The 27,739-nt window shown below is 39.7% G+C and overlaps 1 protein-coding gene across 4 annotated transcripts in view; it reads left to right on the forward strand.

The window, feature by feature from the left end:
- PALLD (palladin, cytoskeletal associated protein) overlaps nucleotides 1–27,739 on the forward strand; it is a 358,590-nt gene that overhangs the window by 317,397 nt on the left and 13,454 nt on the right. For all 4 annotated transcript variants that reach the window (XM_084626104.1, XM_084626105.1, XM_084626107.1 and 1 more), the window contains 4 exons: nucleotides 2,458–2,559; nucleotides 4,589–4,810; nucleotides 15,653–15,802; nucleotides 26,882–26,976. In XM_084626104.1, coding sequence (XP_084482230.1) covers nucleotides 2,458–2,559; nucleotides 4,589–4,810; nucleotides 15,653–15,802; nucleotides 26,882–26,976 — 569 coding nt within the window. The remainder of the gene's footprint in view (nucleotides 1–2,457; nucleotides 2,560–4,588; nucleotides 4,811–15,652; nucleotides 15,803–26,881; nucleotides 26,977–27,739) is intronic.

Consider the following 27,739-nt stretch of genomic DNA (forward strand, 5'->3'; position numbering starts at 1 on the left):
TCTAATTTCTGCTCCACCTTCGAGTCAGTTTCACTTTCATAGACTGTCACAATGCTGCAATACTTGATCTGCAAGAAAATGTTTAAATACATGGGAATATTTTTGTTGCAATTTAGAAGGAAAAAAATTAATGGCAATTTCTATTAATGTTAAATAGAAACCTTTTTTCTATTTGTGAAACCTTTTTTTTACTAAAACATAAATTTTAGGTCTAATCTATATTATAGTGACAGGTTTCAGAGTAGCAGCTGTGTTAGTCTGTATTCACAAAAAGAAAAGGAGTACTTGTGGCACCTTAGACTAACAAATTTATTTGAGCATAAGCTTTCGTGAGCTACAGCTGAATGCATCCGATGAAGTGAGCTGTAGCTCACAAAAGCTTATGCTCAAATAAATTTGTTAGTCTCTAAGGTGCCACAAGTACTCCTTTTCTATATTCCAACCTGAAGCAAATACTCACCAGCAACCACACACCATACAACAGAACCACTAACCCAGGAACCTATCCTTGCAACAAAGCCCGTTGCCAACTGTGTCCACATATCTATTCAGGGGACACCATCATAGGACCTAATCACATCAGCCACACTTATCAGAGGCTCATTCACCTGCACATCTACTAATGTGATATATGCCATCATGTGCCAGCAATGCCCCTCTGCCATGTACATTGGTCAAACTGGACAGTCTCTACGTAAAGGCATAAATGGACACAAATCAGATGTCAAGAATTATAACATTCAAAAACCAGTCGGAGAACACTTCAGTCTCTCTGGTCACTCAATTACAGACCTAAAAGTCGCAATATTAGAACAAAAAGACTTCAAAAACAGACTCCAACGAGAGACTGCTGAATTGGAATTAATTTGCAAACTGGATACAATTAACTTAGGCTTGAATAGAGACTGGGAGTGGATGGGTCATTACACAAAGTAAAACTATTTCCCTATGTTTATTCCCCCCTCCCCGCCACCCCACTGTTCCTCAGACGTTCTTGTCAACTGCTGGAAATGGCCCACCTTGATTATCACTACAAAAGGTTTCGTCCCCCTCCCCCACCCGCTCTCCTGCTGGTATTAGCTCATCTTAAGTGATCACTCTCCTTACAGTGTGTATGATAACACCCATTGTTTCATGTTCTCTGTGTATATAAATCTCCCCACTGTATTTTCCACTGAATGCATCTGATGAAGTAAGCTGTAGCTCACGAAAGCTTATGCTCAAATAAATTTGTTAGTCTCTAAGGTGCCACAAGTACTCCTTTTTTTTTGTGAATACAGACTAACACAGCTGCTACTCTGAAACCTATATTACAGTGTCTCTTATAAACTGTTCCCTTATTCTGCAGAAGGGTAAAAAGAAAGAGGAAATCACAATCTCTCAGGAAGATAATATTTTATATAAAGTTGTCCTCTCTTTCACTGACAAATGGAGAAACAGAAAGAGACACTCTCCTTGGTATTCTCAATTGAACTTTATGTGGTTCTGATGTAGAAACTTACGGGCAATAGAGGGAAGTAGAAGCATTCAACTACTGGGCAGATAGGAATGTGTACTGATAAACAGTAGCAAAAAAGTTTCATTTTAATCCCATTGCTATTCTCTTTGATAACTGTATGTAAACCTAAATTAAAGAGGCTTCACCTACTTTCAGAAATGGCCTACGATAAAGCTACTTTTAATCCTTATACTATATCTGTTTTATAAGTGCTTTTCTTACTTAGAATCCAAAACAACCAGCAAACATCCATTTCTAACCACTTTGTGTTCTGTATGGAGGGGGAATGAAGCTGGTATTTTGTGGGTGGTGGATGTGATTGTGATAATGTTGCAAAGGTCAAATCATGGCTCTAGGAGGCAAGAGTCTGAAAGGTGTTTACTAATGATTTCCTACCTTTTTTATTATTTTGTTGGCAGTATACACACTCTGCACTACCCAACTACTTTAGTTAAAAAATATTTTTGTTTATGGGGAATAATATTAGAGCTACTGAGGCTTAAGTGAGAATTTTAAGAATATTTATTTAGAAACCATGATGCTTGTGGCACTTCTTACATTTTCATATTGTTCTCAATTATGAAGAACGTTTGTGTGAAATGGGTTCTTTGTTTCTTCATAATAGTATCTGCTGTTCCTGCTTGTTTCTCCTCCGAGGTAATAATTGTGTTTGGGAGTGTAATTGTTTTCTGTGGAAATTATGTTGATGCCACAAATAGAGGAGATGGATTTTTAATAAAGATCCTGTTTTCATTTGAGCAATACAGAAAATATGACACAGAAGCTAACTTATTTCTAAACTGAATGATTCTCAGATTTTCCCATGGGAACATTAGTTGCTCTCTAAGTTACCTGCCGTGAAGTTTTTAAAAGAGAAAAAATAACTTTCTTTTACTTCCCCTTCCCCTTCTCCACTTTCCTTTCCTCCCACCCCCCTTTTTTGTTTTATTTTGGTTCAGAGGTTAACATATGAGGAGAAGATGGCACGTCGACTACTGGGTGCTGACAATGCTGCAACTGTCTTTAATATACAGGAACCAGATGAAGAGCCCACTACACAGGTGCTACATAACTCTGCACTTGCACAGTAAAATAATCATTTCCTTTCCATTGTTCTTTTCAGACAACATTCTACTAGAGAGGTCCATATGGTAGGATAGATACACACAAGACAGGACGGATTTGACTACAGAAGTTGTGATTTATACACAAAAGCAATCAAGCAGAGAATACCATGCTTCTTGCTCAGTTTTTCCACACTGAATAAGATGAAAGCGTTCTCAAATGTCTGCTTCCCACTTTGAGCTTCATTTCTTTTTATTCTATCCTATCCTAACCCTTCAGTTTCTCAAGGCAAAAATACATCCTCTGTTATCCTGAGACTAACTTGTCTTGTATGCCTGTAATCTGTACTGTTGTGTGCAAACCAAAATCAGAAGTGTAGCAGAAAGTCTGTTTAAAAAGCCGAGTAAACGAATTTTCCATTTTTGCTCTGATGCCAGTGTTGCTGTTCAGCCATTCATTTGCTTATGTTACCACATGCAGTACTTTCTTCTGAAAGAACTCCCAGAAACTGTAGTGGATTCCTCTTGATTTTCTTACTGCTAGCCTTCATTTTCTTTCTGCCCTTACAGGAAGCTTGCTCTCTTGATGCTTCTATAATGAATCCTGTGGATAATCAAAAGGTTTTCATCTTTCTTCTTTCTTGCTTTTTTGTCTATTGACTTTTTGTCTCCTGTACCTTTCACCTTTACCCTTTTCCTTTAATAACACTGCAGTGGCCAAACATTAATAACTTATTTCTGGGGTGCACTTACACACATGGTGTTTAATTTAATTTAATATTTAGTAAGCAACTGCAGACAGATTAACTTTAACAACACTACCATGATAGCTCTCTGTACAAATATCTTTCCCCAGTAATTCTGAGATCCATTGACGCGAGATGCTTTGCATCCTGCATTGGCTCATCTAAGTAATGTAGAATATATACAACATGAATAATGAGATAATTGGATAAAATTTCATGGGGAAATTTGTAAAGAAATAGGCAAAATGTTTGTTATAACCAAAATTCAACTTTTCTCTCACTTTTTTCCTGCACAAAGTGATCATTATTTTCTGTAACCAAGTCAGAGGGTCGCGATGAGGGGCTTAATGTCATCAGCCAGATCAAATTAATTTGCAGAGGGAGAATCTGCGAAAGGAGACTTTACATGAGATACCAATATTAATAAGAAAAAGAGTGGTTAGAAATAATATAAAACCTACAAAAGGCTGTTCTATTTTCTGCAGTCTAAGAAAATCAATGATAAAGATTTCTGCTGCTCTCTAGTCTTCAGTTCACTTACCATAAAGCCTACCTCAGACATGTCTAGATGCAGAGTATCTTCTTATGGGTACAAATCAGTAGTAAATTTAAACAAATTGTGTATTTCACACTAAACATTCCTTGTTTGTTTGTTTGTTTATTTATTTATTTATTTGTGTCACTGTTTTTTAAGCAAGGGCAATCTGTGGCAGCAATTGGGTTGGGGCTGGAGACGTGAGAAAAATATGACAGTTGTCGTCATATGCCAGTAATGTAGCTTTGTCACTGCTCAGGGAAAATGTAAACAAAATAATGGTATTTTTATTGTACTACTTGCAGTAAGGTTCTTCACAGACTCCAGCTGTGAACCATATGGTCTCATGGCCATCTGGAAACAAACCCCACCCTAAATCTGCCTACACCCTCCAGGAAAAATCAGTGTTTTTTTTTTTATGAACTGTTTAAGAATATATGATGATATGCTTTGTGTGTTTGGAAAAAAAAGAGAGAGGAAGGAAAGCAACCAATGGCTTTTTTTCTTACGAATTAAATCCTAGGACAATATGAAATGTATGCCTAGTACCAGATGTTTTCATTGTTTTATAAGAATCTCATTTTGGCACAAATTGTTATGTTTTTCTTCTACATGATACAATTTCCTTTTATATGTAAGATCCTAATCAATTGTCAAAGACTTAGGGAAAGAAATTCATTCGAATCACATCATATTATGTAGTAAATGACGACAGACAGTAACACGAACCTTCCTTGTCCGATAGGAATATAAAGTCTCCAGCTTTGAGCAGAGACTGATCAGTGAGATTGAATACCGCCTGGAGAGGTCTCCTGTGGAGGAATCGGATGATGAGGTGCAGCATGGAGACGAGCCCACTGATAACAGTGTGGCACCATATTTTGAGATGAAGCTGAAACATTACAAAATCTTTGAAGGAATGCCAGTCACATTTACATGCAGAGTGGCTGGAAATCCAAAGCCAAAGGTGAGAGAAAGAAGGAAATCTCTTCAGAAGTGTGGAAACTTCTGAATTATTGTATTGATTATCTCTGTAATAACAAGTGTTCCGTGTATTATAAATAGGGTGACCAGACAGCAAGTGTGAAAAATTGGGATGGGGGTGAGGGGTAATGGGAGCCTATTTAAGAAAAAGACCCAAAAATTGGGAGTCCCTATAAAATCGGGACATCTGGTCACCCTAATTATAAGAATAACACGTTTTCTGTCTGGGGGCAGGTCCTCAGGTGACATCTTCTTAGTGTATGTGCTTCAGGTGCCATGTGACCTTCATCACCAAATTTGGTCCACTGGTTGGATAATTAGCTTCCACAGCCTGGGTGCTGGGTACTGACGGAGAGTGCAACGTGAATGCTGATCCATGCCCCCCAATCAGATGGCAGAAATTGTCATAGCTCTATTGAAGCCAATGAACTTATGGTGATTTGCACCAGCTGAGGATCTGCATCTTGGGGTTTCTCTCTAAAGATGCACAGCTAACCATCTCCCAGTCACCTTAGCCATATATAATGGGTGTAAAATTTTCCAAATCACCCAAGTACCATTTTCAAACGTGACTTAGGAGCTTAATTGTCATTGAAAGTCAATGGGACTTAGGTCATTTTTGAAAATGGGACTTAGATTCCTATGTTACTTACAAAAAATGTCCCATATATTTCTGATACATTGTAATGGTGCTCCTCATGCTTCTGTAATTTTTATTTTTTAATGACAGAAGTTTGTTCATCTCAAAATCTTCTCAAAGGTCACCATACCTTCCAGTGAAGCCTTGTCAAAGGAAACTGTCATTGACGGGGCAAAGATTTCTTAGAGGAGTTTACTCCACAGCCCACATGCCAAGCATCACTGTTTTCTTTTAGATTTTTAAAGTTCAAAACATAACAATATAGCATCTCCTGGTGTGGTGCACAGCGCTCAGGATGGGTTTCCTTTGAGAAAATGTTAAATCTCTGTTGATACTAGGTAATTAGTGTGGAAGAAAATGTCCTGTTTAGTAGACTGTGCCTAGTAATTTTAATGATTAACCAGTAATCTACTGACCTATTTAGGTAACTGGAAAACAAAAGCAGCACTGGTTCCTTGTTGGCTTCATTCATAAAGCAAGTACCTTCATAATTGTCCTGCTGGGCAGGGAAAGATGGGAGGAAAGCAGTAATGTGTGGCAGGTTGTCACAGTGTCCCCTTATGGCTAGATACTGTTTTTTCATTTAGATTATTCCATTGAAGCCCAGCCTTCACAGCAGCGAAGGCCACATTGGTAAGTTGCCAGAAATGCAAGGGCGCTACATAATTTACATAATAAATGTATTTAGGATTTTAGTTTGAGGAAAATATACATTTTAAAAATGTGTTTATAGAATGCTGTTAGCATATAGTGTTACACAAAATTATAGAAAGACCAAATGTGTTTGGAGTGTTGCCAGGGCAAGACTAGTTGGGAAAACTGGCGCAGCTTCCCTGGAAGTTCAGCTTTATTGTTCAGCTGAAAGTTCAGCTTCTTGATGTTCAGCTTTATGTCTGAGCTTTATTTTTCAACAGTTTGACTCTGTTACGCAACGTTGTGGTCGCTTTGATCCCTTCAGAGTCCAAATAGAAGAAATATCTCTTGACAAACATAAGTACTTCCAAAGAGACTTTTACAAATAGCAGGCCTCTTTATATAACCTACGAAAGCTTTCCTGGCCTGCTGCTCCTGAAACCCTCTGTCTGATCTGTTCATTTTATCTAGAACACTCCTGTGTTTCCTACTTTTCACCTATTCTTACTGGTAGTCTGCTTCTCTAGAAAGAGATTGAAATGAGTAGCCACAGATTGTGTATCACAGACCTAATACCTTTTCATCTCTAATCGTTAATGTAATCCTAAAGAATGTATCTTGGTGGTGTTTAAGTGCAGTCCACACTGGATTTCCATGTTATAGTTAACTGTAGTCGTCGTCGTCATCATCATGGCAAATCCCAAAGGACCCGGCCTCCTTGCAGTAACCAGATAAACATAGTGACATAATTAAATGGATATAATTAAGTGTCGGATTCAACACCCTATTGAAAAATTTATTAGAAGGTTTTATCTCTGAGCTCTTGATTCAGGCTGTGAGACTATGGACTCAGGAAGATAGAGAATAAGCATACATTTTTCTTCACAACCATCATAGTTAAATATTAGGGTGTGATTTCCAAAAACACTTTGCTCCCATTGAAGTCATTTAAGCCAACATTGAGCATTGCTGAAATCTCACTTAATTAAAAAATAAAATAAAAGCTTAAATTCTTAGGAAACTGAGGGTATGTTACTGGATCTCAAGAACCAACTCAGCAGGCTGTGGATTACATACCCCAAGCTTCTTTTTCTAATTTTTATTTTTGTATTCTCTCTCTGAAACTCAAATTTAATTCCACCCCATGTACTTGATGCTGCTGCACTTTTTACTAATGTAGATTGACTTTAGAATGGCTGAATCATAAAAAGTATTATGGTTATTTATGTTGAAGAAAATAATCCCATAGCCTTTTCAGTCTGTGTACTATTTTCTCTTGTACTTTGTTTCAGCTTTGTCCCACATTTGGACTTGGGAGGCTGAGAGCAATGCTTAGAATTGGCCTTCCTCAATCTAATTTTTCTGGTCAATACTCGTGTATGTACAGAATGAGAAACACAGTGATGCAAACAAGTGGGCAGTATTGCACACAGAAGAGATCAAAGAGGGAGTTTTTAATTAACCACAGGTAGTATTTAAAAAATTCAGTTTCCTAAACTAAAATATACAAAGCTCAATGTGGTATTGGCTAGTCCATTAAGGAGCCAGGACTAACTTCAGGCCTGATCCAATTCTTATTGACTTTGATGGGTGCTGATTAAGATGGGAAGACAAGTCAGGACAGAAAAGTTTCCAACTACGTTAGGTCACTGTAGTTGGGTGTGTGATCTGATGGAGAAGTGTGCTTTCTGCCCAAGGCTTATGAATCAGTTTGGGTGGACCATAGTGAACTATGGTCAATCCCTATATTTGGAGAGCATTCAATTGACTGTTCCCTAAAAACACTGGATTCAAAATTAGTGTACTGTTTGATGTATGTTGTGATAGGGATATTATGCTCCATTTCTCCATTATATTAAAAATATATAAATTGAAAGTGGTCTGTCATCCTGATTGCTGGGGCTATGACCTTTATTCAGTTTGCTTGGAGATGCTTCATGTGTGATTTGCTCAGTTGCTAGGGGTGGAATCATTTCCACTGCTGTTGGGCAACTTGTCAACTGGCCTTCTCTGGAATTACCAGAACATGTCCTTTCCCTTATCTGCTTAAGTATGCCAAGGTGGCAATTCTGAAATGGTTGAGACAGCTCCTATACTGCCATGTCCGGATGCTGGAAATGTTGACACTGGCAAATGAAAGCCTGGAAATTATTTACTCAACTTGAATCACCTTTTCCCCAAATAGTCTGTGAAAGAATAGATTTGGGAGGAACTGTGGTATGTCTAAAATCTAGCATTCATTATAAGGGATCTTTGTAAGTAGGATTATTGGTTTGATTTTTCTTTTTTCTGAACATGCCATGTAAGTTGAATACTGATGTGCAAATTCTGTCTTTAGATATGTTTCTAAAAAATGTATTTCCTTTGGTTATAACTCTCATGATAGTTGTTTTCTGGTTAAAGTGGGAATCAATGTGTGTGAGAGAGGAAATGTGCTTTTTGAGGGATATTTGTCTTTATGATTATGATAATTCCGTACAGAGAGAAATTCACTTCAAAATAGGGGTTAAGTGAGACTTGAGTGGTGCACAGACCTTGTACTGGCCTCTCTGCACAGGGGTGGATGTCATTCACAATGATTTAAAAATAGCTGAATCTGTGGTACAGGGTTGAAAATCACTACTGGTTTTTTAAATACATTCACTTACAGTTTTTGAAAAATCTATTAAAAATATACAGTATCTAAATGTGAGGTCAATGACTACATGGGATAGTAGTACCTTTTATTACAAGGTATCATACAAGGAAAATATTTTACCATATGGGTGGCCTTTGTTTCCAGTAGAAATAGTGATGGTACCATTACTTAACAACCCACAACAGACAAGGGTTACATTAAAAATTCACTCAGAATACAAAGCCGTAAATGGGAACTTTTTTACTACCTGGTGGAAGTGAGTATTAAGCAATCAGTGTATCAAGTTCGGACAACAGGTACAGTTAATATGTGTCTCTGCTTAATAATTCTTGGCATGTTTCCTGATTCTCTGATGAGAGAAGTGTGTTACAAAATAATTACCACTTAATGCAAGCCCAACTAATGTCAAGTAACATTATGAAACATGTGAAGCATGCAAGTTAAAACTCATTTTTGCAGCTATGTCGTTGTTCAGAACCATTAGCATGTGTTTATAAATGATCAAATATCTTTTGTCTCCAGTAAAAGCTCTGTCAGCAAATGAGAAAACATTACCAAAGCTGTTAACACCATAGATTTTCTGCAAGCATGCTGACAGACAAAATGGGAAACTAGTATAACCAGCTATTGAGGAAATGAAATCATTTATAGTGACATGTAATGCCTGTCAATACAAGAACCAGACATGGTAACTATTTTTTAAAGGAAATTTCCACTCATTTCTCCTAGTCTATTGTGTTTCAGTGAAATTTAAAAGTGTCCTTAATTTACTCCCCCAAATGAATGAATTATTGGCTTTGAAGAGTTGGCAAGTATGAAGAACCTGGAAGATTGTAATCTAACTGGAATCTTGCTCTGCTTTGTTGCTTGACTGTTGCTGGAAAACTTCCGAACACATTTTTCTCACTAAATCACTGAGTTCTCACTACAGAAATAACACTCTGGACAACCTTGCTTGCCTTATGCTAATAATCCCATTGGTTTCATGACTAGGGGAAGAAAAAATTCACTCTATACGTACTGTACTGCAAAAAAAGAAATCCATATTCATTTATTGTTCTAACACATCAGCCCATGTATAGTAAGTGGACGTAGCCCTTTTCCCTTCATCTCATAGGCAATTATAACACTGTGAAGACATATATTTTCTTCTAAGTGGGAAAGTTCTTTGAATGGAAATACAGGCTGTATGGCAGGACCTAGAGAGAAACAATGAGAGAGAAAGAGAGTTCACCAGAGGTTCAGGTTTGAACACAAATCACCCTCTCCTGATAGGGTTTTGTTGCAGGGTTCTGGTTAAACCCAGATTGACACCAGTTTTGTAAGTCTGTAGCTGCATTCCATCCATGCACTTATACAAGCAGTAAACTCAAAAGAAGCCAGATGGGGTAGCTCTTCTATTCTGCCTGGAGCTTCCTGTCCTGGCTTTTGGTCAGCACAGCCTTCTTAACTTCCCTGTGTATGGTATGTGCATAGGCTAATCTGCTCCTGATTTGCTTCCAGCCATTAGTGCATCCCGCGGATCCTTCTGATCCTCAGCTGGGAATTAACCCACAAAGTCCTTTGTTTGGGTTGGTGGAGCTGCCTCCCCAGGACATCAGTGGGACTGGTTGTGTCAAGACTTTGAGGCTCCCTCCAGGGGATGTCAAAATATACTGTAGTCCTTGTACTCACTGTTGCAGCTTGTCAGGCATAGAAAGAAAATGGAGAAAGTCAAAGCAGATAAGATGGGTGGTTTTAGACTTACTTTGCCCTCAACTCTTTTCTACAGACATTAAGGTAAGGCAGAGCAGAGGGAGAACTTCCCCTCCCTTCTTGTCTGGCTGATGAAGTGAGGACTGCCCAGCCATGAGAGGAGCTTCTTCCTGGTGCTCCCAGTTTTTCCCACCAGTCAGAGGAGCATCTAATGGCAGAATTATGGCCCCAGACACAAGTTCTCTATTTGCCTCCTTTACAAAGGAAGGTATTTCTCCAGGCTAGTTCCAGAGGAAGGAACTTGCCCCAGCAGCTCCCTATTCCCCTGAGGAGGGAGAGGGAAGGAAACAAATAAATCGTATGTTTGACATAAAATCTCTTTTTACATTATATATTTCAGGGTAGAGATCCAGACCCTCTCCTTTTTTGTTTTTGAATCAGTACAGATTTGCCATCCTAGCAGACACTGGAGAGTGTCTTTTTACTTTGCTTGCTGCTGGCTCCTTTGGGGAGTGGGGAGAAGAAACCCTGTCAAATGCATTTCTTTTCTTGACCCCATTCTCTTCTCTTTGCTGCCTTTTATCATCACAAAATGATGCAACACCTCATTCCTGATAATATGGAGACATGTAATGGCAGCCATCAAAATTAATGAGCTTCCCCTCCTGTCTTGATCTACTTTATCCACTGCACATCTGTGTAAGTCCACAATTCCTTTACTTGTACATCTTTTTATGATGGAGGTTTACATAAGGGAGCTTCTTATTTCCTTGGATTCAACTGCACAGACCCCTAATGGTAAGTCTGCTAATTGCATCTGATTGTAATGTTTATGCAAATGGATACCCTGCTCTCTTTTGGCATCTACTGTTTTTACCAGTTGCTCCTGGTCTGTTATGGGTAAGGCTACGATTTAGTCGTGGGTATTTTTAGTACAAGTCATGGACAGGTCATGGGCAATAAACAAAAATTCACAGCCCGTGACCTGTCCATGACTTGTACTAAAAATACCAGTGATTAAATCTTGGAGGGGGGGGCACTGATGGGGGGATGCCTGGGGCTAGCAGCACCAGTTGCCGGGGGCCAGGGACTGTTGCCCAGGCCGCTGGAGCAGCAGCTGGTGTGGCTGTCCCCAGGGCCTCTCTAGAAATGGCTGGTGTGGCTGTGTCGGGGACCACCTGAGGAGCTGGCCCTGGAGCCAGCTGCTTGGGCAGCCCTGGGGTCAGCCAAACTGACCCCCGAAGAAGTCACGGAGGTCACAGAAAGTGGCAGAATCCGTGACTTTCATAACCGCCATGAGACACAGAGCCCTAGTTATGGGTAATTGAAATGTAGTGGTGAGTGGCATTTTAACTAGGCCAGATACAGGGGCCAGCAATTTTCAGAAATAAATGCCTTAAGTTAAGCTCCTAAACCCATATTTAGGCATCTAAGTTAAGTGACCTCTTTTTCAGAAATGTTCAGCATTCACTGACTTCAACAGAAGCTGCTGAGCAGTCAGCATTTTTGAAAAAGAGGCCATATATTTAGAAGCCTAAATACAGGCTTAGGAGTCTAACTTTATGCATCTTGGGTAAAATGTTCAAAAGCACCAAAGGCCCAGATCCTCAAAGGATCCTTAGACCCAGATCTTCAAAGGTTTTTAGGCAATTAATCAATGGGAGTTAGGTGCCTAAACACCTTTGAAGATCTGGGGCTAAGTGACTAAAGCACCTTAGAAAATTTTATACTTTGGTCACAATTTCCAAATCTCCTTTTTGCTTGTGCTGGAGGCTCTTAAAAACTGGCTTTATGGAATGTATACAAAAATGAACATTACAGTAATGTTTTTTTCTGGTTACGTCTGTCTTGAACTCTTGTCCTATACTTAAGGCCCTACCAAATTCACAGTCCATTTTGGTCAGTTTCACAGTCATGGGATTTTAAAAATGGTAAATTTCATGATTTCAGCTTTTTAAATCTGAAATTTCAGTGTTGTAATTATGGGAATCTTGACCTAAAAAGGAGTTGGGGGAGGGGGGTGGCAATACCACTACCCTTACTTCTGCGCTGCTGCTGGGGGCAGCTGTACCTGCAGTGCTGGGCTCCTGACCAGTAGCTGCCGCTCTCCAGCTGCCCAGCTCTGCAGGCAGCACCACCGCCAGCAGCAGCGCAGAGGTAGGGATGGCCGGGCATGGTATTGCCAGCCTTATTTCTGCGCTGCTGCCTGCAAAACTGCGCCCTCAGTCAGCAGCTGCTGCTCTCTGGCTGCCCAGCTCTGAAGGCAACACAGACGTAAGGGTGGCAATACCGCAAACACACCCCCCGCAACTCCCTTTTGGGTCAGGACCCCCAATTTGAGAAACGCTGGTCTCCCCTGTGAAATCTGTATCGTACAGGGTACAAGCAAACACAAGACCAGTTTTCACTTTCCATGACATGTTTTTCATGGCCATGACTTTGGTAGGGCCCTCCTTATGCTACGCTACAACCCGGTCTTGCATATTAGCCTGAGAATAAAATATATAACTACTTAAAACCTTACAGAAAGGTCCTCTCTTATTTAATAGAGAAGTTAACCATTCTGTAGAACTTTAACCCATTATATAGTTGGGATGTAGTTCTCTAAAGTACTATACTTTGATTTAAAATGTTGGTATTTCCTATGAAATTTTTAGAGTATTTAGAGTATATAAACCTATTAAATGTTGATAATACCCTATTATTGTTTAAATATTATTGTCAGTCCTACACTTATAGTAAGGTGGGATGTATCTGTCTCTTCAGGGAATGATTAAGCATGTTATTCAACAATTAAAATTTAAAGAGAAAAGTTGTTACATTACATATTGAACTGGGGAGTGAGAGTTTGAGTACCATGCCTCTTCATGGTTATTTGGTTCAGATTACAGAGTAACAGCCGTGTTAGTCTGTATTCGCAAAAAGAAAAGGAGTACTTGTGGCACCTTAGAGACTAACCAATTTATTTGAGCATGAGCTTTCGTGAGCTACAGCTCACTTCATCGGATGCATACCGTGGAAACTGCAGCAGATATTATATACACACAGAGATCATGAAACAATACCTCCTCCCACCCCACTGTCCTGCTGGTAATAGCTTATCTAAAGTGATCATCAAGTTGGCCCATTTCCAGCACAAATCCAGGTTTTCTCACCCTTCACCCCGCTACACACAAACTCACTCTCCTGCTGGTAATAGCCCATCCAAAGTGACAACTCTCTTCACAATGTGCATGATAATCAAGGTGGGCCATTTCCTGCACAAATCCAGGTTCTCTTACCCCCTCACCCCCCTCCAAAAATTATTCGCAAAAAGAAATGGAGTACTTGTGGCACCTTAGAGACTAACCAATTTATTTGAGCATGAGCTTTCGTGAGCTACAGGGGTGGTGGAGGGGGGTGAGAAAACCTGGATTTGTGCTGGAAATGGCCCAACCTGATGATCACTTTAGATAAGCTATTACCAGCAGGACAGTGGGGTGGGAGGAGGTATTGTTTCATGATCTCTGTGTGTATATAATATCTGCTGCAGTTTCCACGGTATGCATCCAATGAAGTGAGCTGTAGCTCACGAAAGCTCATGCTCAAATAAATTGGTTAGTTTCTAAGGTGCCACAAGTCCTCCTTTTCTTTTTGGTTCAGATTAGTCAGTGTAAGGGTATGATGAGCCTCGGGAGGCAATCCAGGCCAGTGAGAGGTTGTGTCACCACTTGCTCTGAAACCTAGATGTCTTACAGTGCTTTGCTGCTATATCTTCTAGCCTGGAACATTCACAATGAGCCTACAGACATGCAGGTTGCACTCCGAAATAACTGTGCTAGACAGCTCTGGTTCAGCAGCCCTGAACGCAGCAGCCTGTCTACATCCCCACTCAGGCTTCCAGCAGCCTTGGTTACTACTTGCAGCATGACCCCAAGACACGCTAATTCCCAGACTTTCCTAAAACTGTGTGCGCTGCAATGTCCATCCCTCTTCTGGACAGTTCAGAGAAATAATAATGTCCGTTTGTTCCTTTAAAGAGACACAAGCACATCACATAGCCTATTAACTTAACTGGGGTAAATACACACCCTTCCCTTTAAACACAGCACTGAGTTGGTTTATAGTAAAAAATAAAACAAATTTATTAATAATAGGGCATAGGTTATGTGATGCCAACTAAAGGAATAATGTTAGAAAGGGTTACAAGCAAAATAATACAGTAATATTGTATACTATCAGTTGATTCAATTGTTTATCACTTGAGGTTCAGACCCCCCTGTCTTGATAGACCAGTAAACCTTTGAAATGGATTCTTCTGAGGATTACCCCTCAAAGTAAAGTTTATTCAACCTGTGAAGAAGATGACATGGAGTCTGGTGATGAAGGAAGCTCCGTGCTCTTTCGTCCCCCCGCTGTCTCGATGGTCCTGTTTACTACTTGGATGTAAATACGGACCTTCATTGTCTTTTCCTGAAGATTGGGCTGGTCAGACAATCAAATTTATATTTCTTTGTCTAAGGCAGACCTGCCCACCAACTCCCCCTGACAAGCCTGGTTTCATCACTTTAGTCATAATTCTAGCATGTATCTATAACTCTTAAAACCCATCATGTACATACATCATCCAAGAACATTAATGATCAGTGAGTTATTAGCTTTCAAATGATACCTCACAAGGCATGTTTTGTACAAAGATTATTACAGAAGTGTGTGGGATGTGATTACGGAGTGCTTACAGTCACAAATGGGCATCTAGTAAAAGTGTGACTTATCAAGTATAATTATCACTTGTTTTTATACTGACTCATCGGCATAATCATTCCTGTAACCATCATGGTTTTTTTCCACTAGGAAAAAAAGCATTAATATTCTTAAATTATTTTTCCAACTTCAGATTTAAATAAAATACAGAAAAATTATTTGATCTAGAATATTTCTGTAAGTGCTCAATTGTCACTTGCTTTTTGGAAACCGAATACTACGCTCTAATCTAACTTCTCTGTGTGGATGTTTGTGCTTTCCCTTCTGAAGATTAGAATTCTGTAACAGAAACATTTATTACATCCAGTTCATGGATTCAGGACCGAGCCCAGTTCTTTACTCCTTTTAGAAAGAGGTTTTCTTTCTATCCACACTAGTGAGGTTTTCAACAGTTGAGAGTTGCTACCACTGTTAAATGAGAAATGATGACAATACCCACCCACTTCTGATCATCCACCCTTTGTTTTCTGCTACAGATTTATTGGTTCAAAGATGGGAAGCAAATCTCTAAAAGGAGTGACCACTACAGAATTCAAAGAGAACCGGATGGGACCTGCTCTCTCCACACTGCAGCCTCCACCCTGGATGACGATGGGAATTACACTATCATGGCTGCCAACCCTCAGGTAAATGGAAGTTTGGCTGCAGAATAAGCTTCTGTAAACTTACTCTCCTCTGACAGTTGTGCAATTTAATTAGAGATGAAGTAATCTTAAAGTATGTAATACTTAGACTTCATCAGCAGGGTGGGACCACTGTGCCTCTACGCTTAGGAAAAAATGCTATGGAATGGTTATTTTGTTTGTTTTTCATTATCATTTCTTTGCCTTCAGCTGACACTGTCTAAATGTCTTGACAGAGCATGCCTTAAGTAAATATTATGCAAGGTAAAATAGGCAAGGGTCCCAGCATAAGTAACTGAACACAGCTAAGCTGTTGGTTACACTTCCGCTGATGGCACTTATTGACACAGTTAGTCCCACTGAAACCAATGGGACTATGTGTGCTTCTATGAGTGGGACTATGAGTAAGGCTTTTAGATTCAGGGCCTAAAACTACATTACAATAATAAGGCTGAAATGCAATCCAACAAAAGCCAAGGATTATATATAGCACGTAGTATGTGTAATGTGGCAGCCTGATGTGTAGGAAACATCCTATGGTCTTCCCTGTATGTTCTTCTGAAACTCACAACATGATCTTGCTTTGTAATCTGAGTGATTCTTTACATATGCAGTAGCTAATGAACTAGAGCTGTGGTGCATAACAGAAACCTATTATCACACACATTGAAAAAGTAACACAGTGGACCTAATGCCTGAAGTCACAGGCTATGAACACTGGAAGTCATTTTTTCAACCCACTTTTTCCTAGTTTAGCAAGCTGAAGGCAACACTGCTTGAATTCAAGTCATGAGAGACCAAAGCATTACCATAGCTTAGAGAAATAATAAATAAATGCGTTCTGCAGCACCGAGAACCTTGCCAAGATCAAACTCACAAATACTTACTCTGTAAAATAACAAACTTTATCATTAAGACACAACTTAATCTAAACAGGACTGTTGTGCTCTGTTATGCACGTTGCTAGGCTACTTAGCATGACACTTCCATTTTTGCATAGCTTTTTAGCTGTCAATACCTCCTCAAGTTGCTACATATATACAAATGGTAGCTTTAAGATAGACCTTGATACCACAAATTGTATTGGATAAAACTCTCAAATGTAAATGTTATTTCAACATTATATAAATAGTTCCACAAGTCCCTGGATAATCTTTACAAGCTGGACACTTCCTTCATACAGAAAGCACTGTACAACAACTAAGTAATACACCTACCTATTTGTGTGATAAATAATGCAAACTGATAGCAGATTTGTTTGGAATAAAAAAATAAACCACCACACTCCACTTCATCTTGAGAATGCTTAGGTTCAGTATTTGAGGCCTGATTCAAAACCCAAGCAAGTCAATTGAAAGAGTCCCATTAACTTAGGGTTTTTTTGGATCAGTCCCTAGGTGAGATTTACAAGTTTATTTAGTACCTACTTTTGTTTCTCTGAATATCACCAAGAGGCTACTGACCAATCTGATGACAGAGATGTGACCCAGACAATCATCACTGACAACTGATGGCATTTAACAGTGCTACTTTTTTAATACAGTAAAAAGTTCTTCTTTATTCCCTGTTTTGGAGTCTGAGAAAACAGCTGTGTGAACTAATGAGAAAATCTTGTGCTCATGTTTGCTTGACTTTGGACAAGAACCAGAAGCATCCTCCTCCGGATCCCCTGGATCAAAACTTGGAAGTTTATGTTGTTATGCAATATAGAAAAAAACATTTGAATGGTTCACCCAGCCCTTTATGTTCTTTCTTCATAATGTAATTCCCAAGTAAATATAATTATGTCTCCCAGCATTAGTTTATTTCTACTATGCATTTAGCAGTTCAGTGGAGGCAAAGAGCAGCAGTGGATTAATGCACGAGCCTTTCACACCAGAAGACTTAGATTCCAGGCTGGTTAAGTCATCATACATGGAAATAAGTGTGGTTTGTCCTCCTAATGCTAATGGAAATCTGTCCGCATCTCAAAGCCACCACAAACATAGGCAAAATTAGCAGCTTCTTTCCAGGAAAAGCATAGTACAAGAATATGTATTAAAGCACTGTACAGAGGGTGGGGTCTCAAAACAGGATTCTAGTGGATTGGCAAAATTGTGTTAGTACAGGTTACACAGTGCTGCTGCACTTTGCTAGACTCTGGCCAGTACTATTAGCCCCTCATTTTATGTGCACCAAACTAATCTAAATATAAAAGGCAATGAAGCTAATCCTCAAATGATGTAGATGTAGTTAATTGATATAAAGGAGCTATGCCAGCTGAGGATCTGGACTGATATTGTGAAATTTACACAAGTAGGATTTACCAGCTTATCTTGGAAGAAGAAAAAGTAAATACTCAATTCTTGAGTGTGTGTGTGTGTGTGTATAATATACACACACACTCACACACATACGACAGTTAATGTTGTATAAGTATCTACATTATTGTCAGGGTTCCCTCCCCACTTTAAACTCTAGGGTACAGATGTGGGGACTCGCATGAAAGACCCCCAAGCTTATTTCTACCAGCTTCAGTTAAAAACTTCCCCAAAGCACTAATTCTTCCTGGTCCTTGGACGGTATCGCTCCCACCACCAAGTGAGTTAGACAAATATTTAGGAAAAGGACCACTTGGAGTTCCTATTTCCCCAAAATATCCCCCCAAGTCCCTTTACCCCTTTCCTGGGGAGGCTTGAGTGTAAAAAAGGTGAGCACAGACCAGACCCTTGGGATTTTAGGACACTAAAACCCCGATCAGATTCTTAAAAACAGAACTTTATAATAAAGAAAAAAAGTAAAAGAAGCACCTCTGTAAAATCAGGATAGAAGGTAATTTTACAGGGTAATAAGATTTAAAACACAGAGGATTTCCCGCTAGGCAAAACTTTAAAGTTACAAAAAACAGGAATAAACCTTCCTCTTAGCATAGGGAAAATTCACAAGCTAAAACAAGATATACTCTAACGCATTTCCTTGCTATTACTTACTATTTCTGTAATTTTAGATGTATCATTCAGTAGGAGCTGGATTACTTGCTTCGTCTCTCTCTTTGTCTTGGAGAGAACAACAAAGAGCACAAACAAAAAACCTCCCCTCCCGCCCCCCAGATTTGAAAGTATTTTCTTTCCCCATTGGTCCTTCTAGTCAGGTGCCAACTATGTTAATGGCACTGATTAACCCTTTACAGGTAAAGGAGCGATTTTATGCTACCCTTAGCCGTATGTTTATGACAACTATAGAAACCTGAAATCTGGGATTTATAATCTGGCAACAAACTGGGTTCACTGTAAAGCCTGGAATACAGCATCTTAACCGAGGTGCAAACTTTGTTTTGCAAATTCTCCAATAACTCAGTTTTGTGTGTTTTATCCCATTCAACATTGCTTTACACGTATTGGTAACCTCCCAATGGCTAGCCTCCTACCAATGCCAGTAAGTGTGGGTGTGGATCCTTACCGTCTCACACCTTCCTGTTTTTCTTCCTCCTTTTACTGCTTCTCTCTCCCCTTCACTCTTTTGTAATGTGGAGTAGCAATCAGGTGCCCCCTCACTATCTGACTGGCCATCCCCAGCCCTTCCCCTGCTGCTACCATCTTCCCTCCACTTTCTAGGCCATCTTCTCCTAGATAATGCCTCACCCATGGTTTCTTCACTTCCCAGTTCCATAAACTGTCCAGTTCCCTAACCCTCCTGTTAGCGTTTTCCATTCTAGATTCTTTCCAGTCCTTTACATTTCTTTTTCTGGATGCCCTCTTGCATCTACATCCCAGTAAATTTAGCTAGAAATGAGTTAATTCACTGCCCACAAGCAAAAAGTTAATGTATGGGGCGCCTAAAATAGAGGCTTGCTGGTTCCAGATGTTTTTTATAGTCTTATAACTCGTTTTCACAGGCCATGTGCAGTAACTTATTGTAACACAGGTATTTGTCTGGTGGACTAAATGGGTCAGAGGACTGGGGATACAGAGACTTTCACCTCTAGCTCTCCAATTCTAATCTCTGCAGTAATCAAAAGTTCATTACCCTTTGAAAGCTATTTAGTGACTGATGTGAAATTTTGTTAGGGGAGTCCATCCAGTTCCTAGTGAGTGGCTGCCCACATCGTGGTTGGCACCTTTTATTACCAGTGTTACTGGAGACATGAGTATGGAGTCCAAAGCTCAGGTACGTCTGCAGACTGATGCAGGGATGCTTGGCACTACTGCTGCCCATGTGGTAGCTATTCAGTAGATAAAGATCACTTCACTCTTTAGGGCACCTAATCCATGATTTTTCAGGAGCATTAAAGTTGCGCTAATATATGTTTAAAAATAATGCTTTCTGTGACATAAATATGATCCAAAATAGCACTGATGTGCGTAGCATTTGTTTTATGAAGTTAATAACATATTTCAAAAGCTTTTACATCAGTTTCAGATATGTAACACACTTTTAAAAAAACCCTGCCTCAAATAGAAAACAATTACCGTCTACAAATACTCTATTCTCATTTCTTGAGCAAATCCAACCTATGAAACTGAAAATAACTACAAAACAGTTTTGTGGTTATCATTACACCACAAAACCCTAACAGCTGATAACTAACAGTTAAAACAAATTCTCTGTCCTTACCATCTTCTGTGGTGTCGTCTTCTCAAAACATATGCACAAAGGCTATCAACTTCATGAAATTTGTTAGTCTCTAAGGTGCCACAAGTACTCCTTTTCTTTTTGATTGTCTTTGTCAGCTGCTCAGTATATTATGTATTGTACATGCTCCAGTTACCTTAGAGCAGGTAGAAAATTAACATTAAAATTTTTCTTTAACAAAAAGATGACTTTTAAAAAGAAATTATTCCCCCTCACCTCAAAAAATAGGTTTTTTTCAGAATATTTTGATTTTTCAACAAATCAGGTCTAAATGAACATTTTCATTTAGTTTTGATTTGAATCTACTTTTGTTTGTGAATTATTTTGTTGAAAATTTCCATGTGCAAATTGTGAATGAAACAATTTTTTCTGTTCAAAATGTTTCATAGAAAATATTTAGAGTTTTTCAAGGAGCGCTAATTTAGAATACAGCCAAAAAGTGCAAACACTGCAATACTAGAAAAATAGAAATTACTTTTAAAATACAGATTCATCTTGTGCAATAAAACTGAGAAGGATCTGATACAACTCAGCCACATATGTAACTCACACCTGAACCATGGGAGGAACCAAAATCCAATATCTAAACATGGCCAAATTTTCATGGATTCAAAGGCCAGAAGGAACTATTATGATCTGGTCTGACCTGCATAATATTGATTTGATGTGATTGCATTTGAAATCTAGACTCTGTAGCTCAGTCCCATATGCTAATGAAAGCCATTCATTTAAAATTAATACACAGTGCAAAATCGTTGTTTTGCAAATTTGCTTCTAAAGATAACGCTGTGCATGCTGACTTCATTGTGGCCTTTGTAATGGAGCCTTCTGAACATAGGAATTCACTGCTTGTTTGGATTAAATCAAACGTTCTAATAAAATGTAAGCTTTTTGCCAGGTATTTCAGGCACTCAAGAAAACAAAACAAGTTCTACAGTTATTACATAGCCAGATGTTTACCAACAGGTCAAAGCAAGAAAAATTAGCAGTGAGCTTGCTGTGTATATAACACAAATGAAACTGCAATCACGAGAATGGAGCTGGTTTGCATTAGTAACACTGCACTTTGTGTTTTATTACTGTGCATAGTGTAAGGCAGAATCTTTTGTCTGTGGTTATGACAGGAAAAAAACATGCTTATATCATAAGAACGGCCATACTGGGTCAGACCAAAGGTCCATCTAGCCCAGTATTCTGTCTTCTGACAGGTTTCAGAGTAGTAGCTGTATTAGTCTGTATCAGCAAAAAGAACGAGGAGTACTTGTGGCACCTTAGAGACTAACAAATTTATCTGGGTATATGTTTTCATGGGCTAAAGCCCACTTCATCAGATGCATGCAGTGGAAAATACAGTAGGAAGATTTTATACACACACACACACACAGAACAACAGTGGCCAATGCCAGGTGCCCCAGAGGGAATGAACACAACAGGTAATCAGCAAGTGATCCACCTCCTGTCCCCCATTCCCAGCTTCTGGCAAACAAAGGCTAGGGACACCATCCCTGCCCATCCTGGCTAATAGCCATTGATGGACCTATCCTCCATGAACTTCTCTAGGTTTTTTTGGAATCCTGTTATAGTCTTGGCCTTCACAACATCCTCTGGCAAGGAGTTCCACAGGTTGACTGTGTGTTGTGTGAAGAAATACTTCCTTTTGTTTTAAATTTCCTGCCTATTAATTTTATTTGGTGACTCCTAGTTCTTGTGTTATGAGGAGTAAATAACACTTATTTACACCATTAATGATTTTATAGACCTCTATCATATCCCCCCTTAGTCTATTTTCCAAGCTGAAAAGTCCCAGTCTTATTAATCTCTCCTCATATGGCAGCCATTCCATACCCCTAATCATTTTTGTTGCCCTTTTCTGAACCTTTTCCAATTCCAATATATCTTTTTTGAGATGGGGCTACCACATCTGCATGCAATATTCAAGATGTGTGCATACCATGGATTTATATAGAGGCAATATGATATTTTCTGTTTTATTATCTATCCCTTTCTTAATGATTCACAACATTCTGTTCACTTTTTTGACTGCTGCTGCACATTGAGTGGATGTTTTCAGAGAACTATCCACAATGACTCCAAGATCTCTTTCTTGAGTGGTAACAGCTAATTTAGACCCCATCATTTTATATGTATAGTTGGGATTATGTCTTCCAGTGTGCATTACTTTGCATTTATCAACATGGAATTTCATCTGCCATCTTGTTGCCCAGTCACCCAGTTTTGTGAGATCTTTTTGTAGCTCTTTGCAGTCAGCTTGGGACTTAACTATCTTGAGTCATTTTGTATCATCTGCAAATTTTGCCACCTCACACTGTTTACCCCTTTCTCCAGATCATTTATGAATATGTTGAATAGGACTGGTCCCAGTACAGACCCCTGGGGGACTCACTATTTACCTCTCTCCAGTATGAAAACTGACCATTTATTCCTACCCATTAAGTCCTATCTTTTAACCAGTTACAGATCCATGAAAGGACCTTCTCTCATATCCCATGACAGCTTACTTGGTGGGTGACCTTGTCAAAGGTTTTCTGAAAATCATCTAAGTACACTATATCCACTGGATCCCTGTCCACATGCATGTTGATCCACTCAAAGAATTCTAGTAGCTTGGTGAAGCATGATTTCCCTTTACAAAAACCATGTTGACTCCTCCCCAACAAATTATGTTCATCAATGTGTCTGACAATTTTGTTCTTTACTATAGTTTCAACCAGTTTGCCTGGTACTGAAGTCGGGCTTCTGGACCTGTAATTGCAGGATCACCTCTCCAGCCCTTTTTAAAAATTGGCATCACATTAGCTATCCTCCAGTCATTTGGTACAGAAGCTGATTTAAATGATAGGTTACTTAGGGGTGACAGTGGACGAGAAGCTGGATATGAGTCAACAGTGTGCCCTTGTTGCCAAGAAGGCCAATGGCATTTTGGGATGTATAAGTAGGGGCATAGCCAGCAGATCGAGGGACGTGATCGTTCCCCTCTATTCGACATTGGTGAGGCCTCATCTGGAGTACTGTGTCCAGTTTTGGGCCCCACACTACAAGAAGGATGTGGATAAATTGGAGAGAGTCCAGCGAAGGGCACCAAAATTGATTAGGGGTCTGGAACACATGAGTTATGAGGAGAGGCTGAGGGAATTGGGATTGTTTAGTCTGCAGAAGAGAAGAATGAGGGGGGATTTGATAGCTGCTTTCAACTACCTGAGAGGTGGTTCCAAAGAGGATGGTTCTAGACTATTCTCAGTGGTAGAAGAGGACAGGACAAGGAGTAATGGTCTCAAGTTGCAGTGGGAGAGGTTTAGGTTGGATATTAGGAAAAACTTTTTCACTAGGAGGGTGGTGAAACACTGGAATGCGTTACCTAGGGAGGTGGTAGAATCTCCTTCCTTAGAAGTTTTTAAGGTCAGGCTTGACAAAGCAGTGGCTGGGATGATTTAATTGGGGATTGGTCCTGCTTTGAGCAGGGAGTTGGACTAGATGATCTCCTGAGGTCCCTTCCAACCCTGATATTCTATGATTCTATGTTACAGACTATAGTTAGTAGTTCTGCAATTTCACATTTGAGTTCTGTCAGAACTCTTGGGTGAATACCATCTAGTCCTGGTGACTTCTTATCATGGTTGCAGGGCTAGCTGCACCTCTGTCCCCTTTCTGGTCGCTGGACTGAATGCTGCCTTTTCTGGACTGAATTCTGCAATTCTCCCACTCTTATACTGGCTCCTGGTCTACAGTGCCCAGTGTATCCACCATTCTTATCCAGCAAGTCCAACAGGGCTCATGTGCCTGCAGTTCTTCCCTTTGGGAGTCTGTGACCAGTAGTGTATATAGTGATCAGACAGCTTTCTTAAAACAAAAGCATTGTTTATTTTGGTAGTAGGAATAAAGCACCAGAAAAAGGATTTTTTTTAAATTGTCTACACATATGTCTGTGACCTAAACATTTACCATCCCCTGATGGAAGCCTCGACAGGTCTAACTTGCTCAGACAGCCCCAGTGGGGTCCTGTGTCTCAGTCTGCTTCTCCCAAACAACTACAGCCCCTCTCTGGAGACAGGGTTCTTTTTAAACTGCTATAGTTCTTTTGTTCTTCTGTGTCCCCGGGCTTTGACCCATCTTGTCAAAACAAGTCCTGTAGGCTCAGCAAGAGATCAAACGAGTACTCGGAGCCAGTGATTCTGGTATTGTCCCTGAACAACTCTCAAGTGTTTGCTGAAAGGCTGGCTGTGACAGAGTGCTAGGTATGAAACCCTGAGTCAGCACTCTGTTCACAGCAGCTCCAATCAGGCATAGCAGATTGGAGCTGATGAGGCAGACCTGTGCCTAATTTGTGGGTGCGGCAGGGCAGTAAGGCTAATTAAGTCATTAGCCAGAGCCCACAAATAGGCACAAGAAGGAAGTGAAAAGGGAAAAAAGCAGGCAGTGAGAGGGAGATTGCTCTCTCCCTGCTTGTAAAGGCACTAGGTATGCTTTGAAGGTAGTGGGACTCAATTATAAATAAACTGCACAAGGTGTTGGACCAGCAACACCTGTCTATGTGGTTTGTAGACAGAGACAGAAGCAGGACCAAGGAGGCCCTGGTACAGTGGCTTATCTTGAGGTGGTGTTCTCTTTCCTGCCATTTTTCCAGATAGACTCCTGTTGAGTTAAACCAAAGTCCTACAAAAACACCCCAATAACTAGACCAACAGACTCTATTCATAAATTATCACAGGGCACCTCCAAATCTGTCTCAGCTCATACAGCTATTAGAAATGTAAAAGGAACATCACACACTTTTTACATCATAATGGATGCTATGTACCATGTTTATTGCACAGGAAAGATATTGGAATAGCCCCGAAATGTTCAATGCCCTGATTTCTACCACTCCATGTGAGTGTCCACAACAGCAGAGTCCTGAGAAAAAGTCCAGGAAGGAGGGCGTCTAGGCCTTAGAAGCCCCAAAGCAGGACCTATCCCTCCTAAAATATACTAAATCCTGCCCTTCTGTCTGGAAGAACTTGAGGTTTCTCCCCTTGCTGCTACTCCTTTGTAACCTGCAGTTCTACAGACATTTCAGAGGGAAAGGAGTAAGTTACATCTTACTGTTATCGCCTAATTTATTGCCTTAGTGATAGTCCGATCCTTATTCTGGCCAGATGCCGGTATCTGCTGGAACATGAGCAGTCTCTTGTTTGGCAGTTGGGAACATTCATGTTTATCCACTGGACCAAACAAATATATTTATGTGAGGTCTATGGGAAATTTCAGCAATTTCTGTTAACTTGGATAAACAGACACTTAGTGCTTAGGGGTCTTGTTGAAGATGATAGACACTGCTGGAGAATCGGCTTTTAATACAATCAACAAAAAAGCACTTGAAATGCACAAATATGTATTCTATTTTTTAGTAAACTAAAATCTTTCAAAAACTTAGAAGCTTTTTGGTTACTTTTAAATGCTGTTTTCATCCCCTCTATGGCTGAGAGCCCAAACGACTACTTACCTCTGTTTAGCAAAGCTGAATGGACGCTCCAAAACCCAGATTTCCCACTGTGCTGTGAAATGTGCAGACAGCTGTCCAGAAATACATATTTTTTACTGGTACCAACCTTTCTCTCAGAGATTTTGCTTCATGAGTACTGGAAATCAAATGCCTTGTGTGGTACATTTTGTAAAGCAGCACGTATACATGTTATCTATCAGTAATAACTGTATTTCAAGGTGACTGCTTTTTCCCCCCCTGCTTTCTGATTTTATGCAATACAACTTCTTTTCTGAATGTGAAGACATCAGTGGTGCAAACAAAACAATGACTGAGCTGCCACAAGCTCTGCATATAAAGTTTGTTAGGTATATTTTGGGTGTGACTTATAGCCGGCGGAGGAGCAGCTGGATAATTTTACTACTGGATAACTAAGAATCAATGTGAATGTTATGCTGATGTTAAGAACAGTCAGCAGCATTACTAAATGGTCCATCAGCGAGAGCAGAGTCAGCAGCTGGACCATTGAACAGCATAAAGGAAAATGGCAATATGTCTAACTACTTTATTCTAAAGGCAATAGGTATCTCACTGCTATCTGTACTAGCTGTATTCCAGATAGTGCAGAATTTTCCCCCTTTTGAAAGGGCAACCTTGTAGGATACAATAAAGTAGACCTCATAAGTTTTTATTGATGATTTTTTGTAACCACAGAATTGCTTCAGTGTGTTCACAGTTGGATTGCTAGCTGTAAAAATAGGGAAAGTATTGATGGCAGTTGGGATGTTAACTAATTCTGATGGGAACTCCCTTCTTGTGGAAGAAAAGATTTTGAAAGCAGGGCATCCGTAAAAGTTGGCACCAACAAGTGAACTTCAGGCTCTGGGCATTTATTAATACGTTTGTTTAGTGTTTTGGGGAAAATCTATTCTGTTAAAATTGTTTATTTTTAATAAAATAATTTGTTTTTTTCACCTCAATGTTTGTAACAGGGCAGAATAAGCTGTACTGGAAGGCTGATGGTTCAGGCTGTCAATCAGAGAGGACGGAGTCCTCGAACACCCCCCAACCAGCCTCATATCAGAAGGTACTATAGATGTTTTCTTTACACATTCATCACTGCAGCTGCTAACCTAATCTTCTCTTGTATCCAAAAATCCCTATAATTCTTGGCACCATCAGATGTACAACAGGCAACTTATCTTAGTTTTTTAACCCTTGACCTCCCTCCCTTCCTTGTTAGTCATGTTCACCTGCTGCATCTTGTCCCAGGCCTGGTCTACACCTAAAACTTAGGTCAACCTAGCTACATCATTCAAGGGGTATGAAAAATTTCATGCCCTATGCGATGTAGTTAAGTCACCCTAACAACCACAGTACATGCAGCTAGGTCAATGAGGGAGTTCTTCCATTGACCTAGCTACTGCCTCTTGGTTAACCAAGTAGAGGATCCCAATTCAAGTGTCTGCTGTGGTGCATCTATTTGTTCTGTTCATTGATTATACCCACTGCAGTATCTTGCCATCAGCTGCCAATTACAACACAGAGTATAGATATGACAGCACTAATTACTACATTCAGGATGAAATTAATGGATTTTGTTGCTCACAAAAACAGTTAGCAACTGAGGAAGTATATATGGTACAAATACTGCATGGAAAAAAGAGCCCTGCTAAATATTAAATTAGATACTAGAAAATCCTGGTAAAACTGTGGTCAGTTGTTTATGAGGATGATTCTCAGATCCCCCACCCTATTTCTCCACTTTATTTCCTCCTTTCTCAGAATTCATGTTAACCTAATCCTTATTTCTGGACAAGAAGGCCTGGTATGCATTTCTCTCTGGATCT

Source organism: Lepidochelys olivacea (assembly GCF_965140295.1).
Source record: "Lepidochelys olivacea isolate rLepOli2 genome assembly, chromosome: 4".
Lineage (NCBI taxonomy): Eukaryota > Metazoa > Chordata > Testudines > Cheloniidae > Lepidochelys > Lepidochelys olivacea.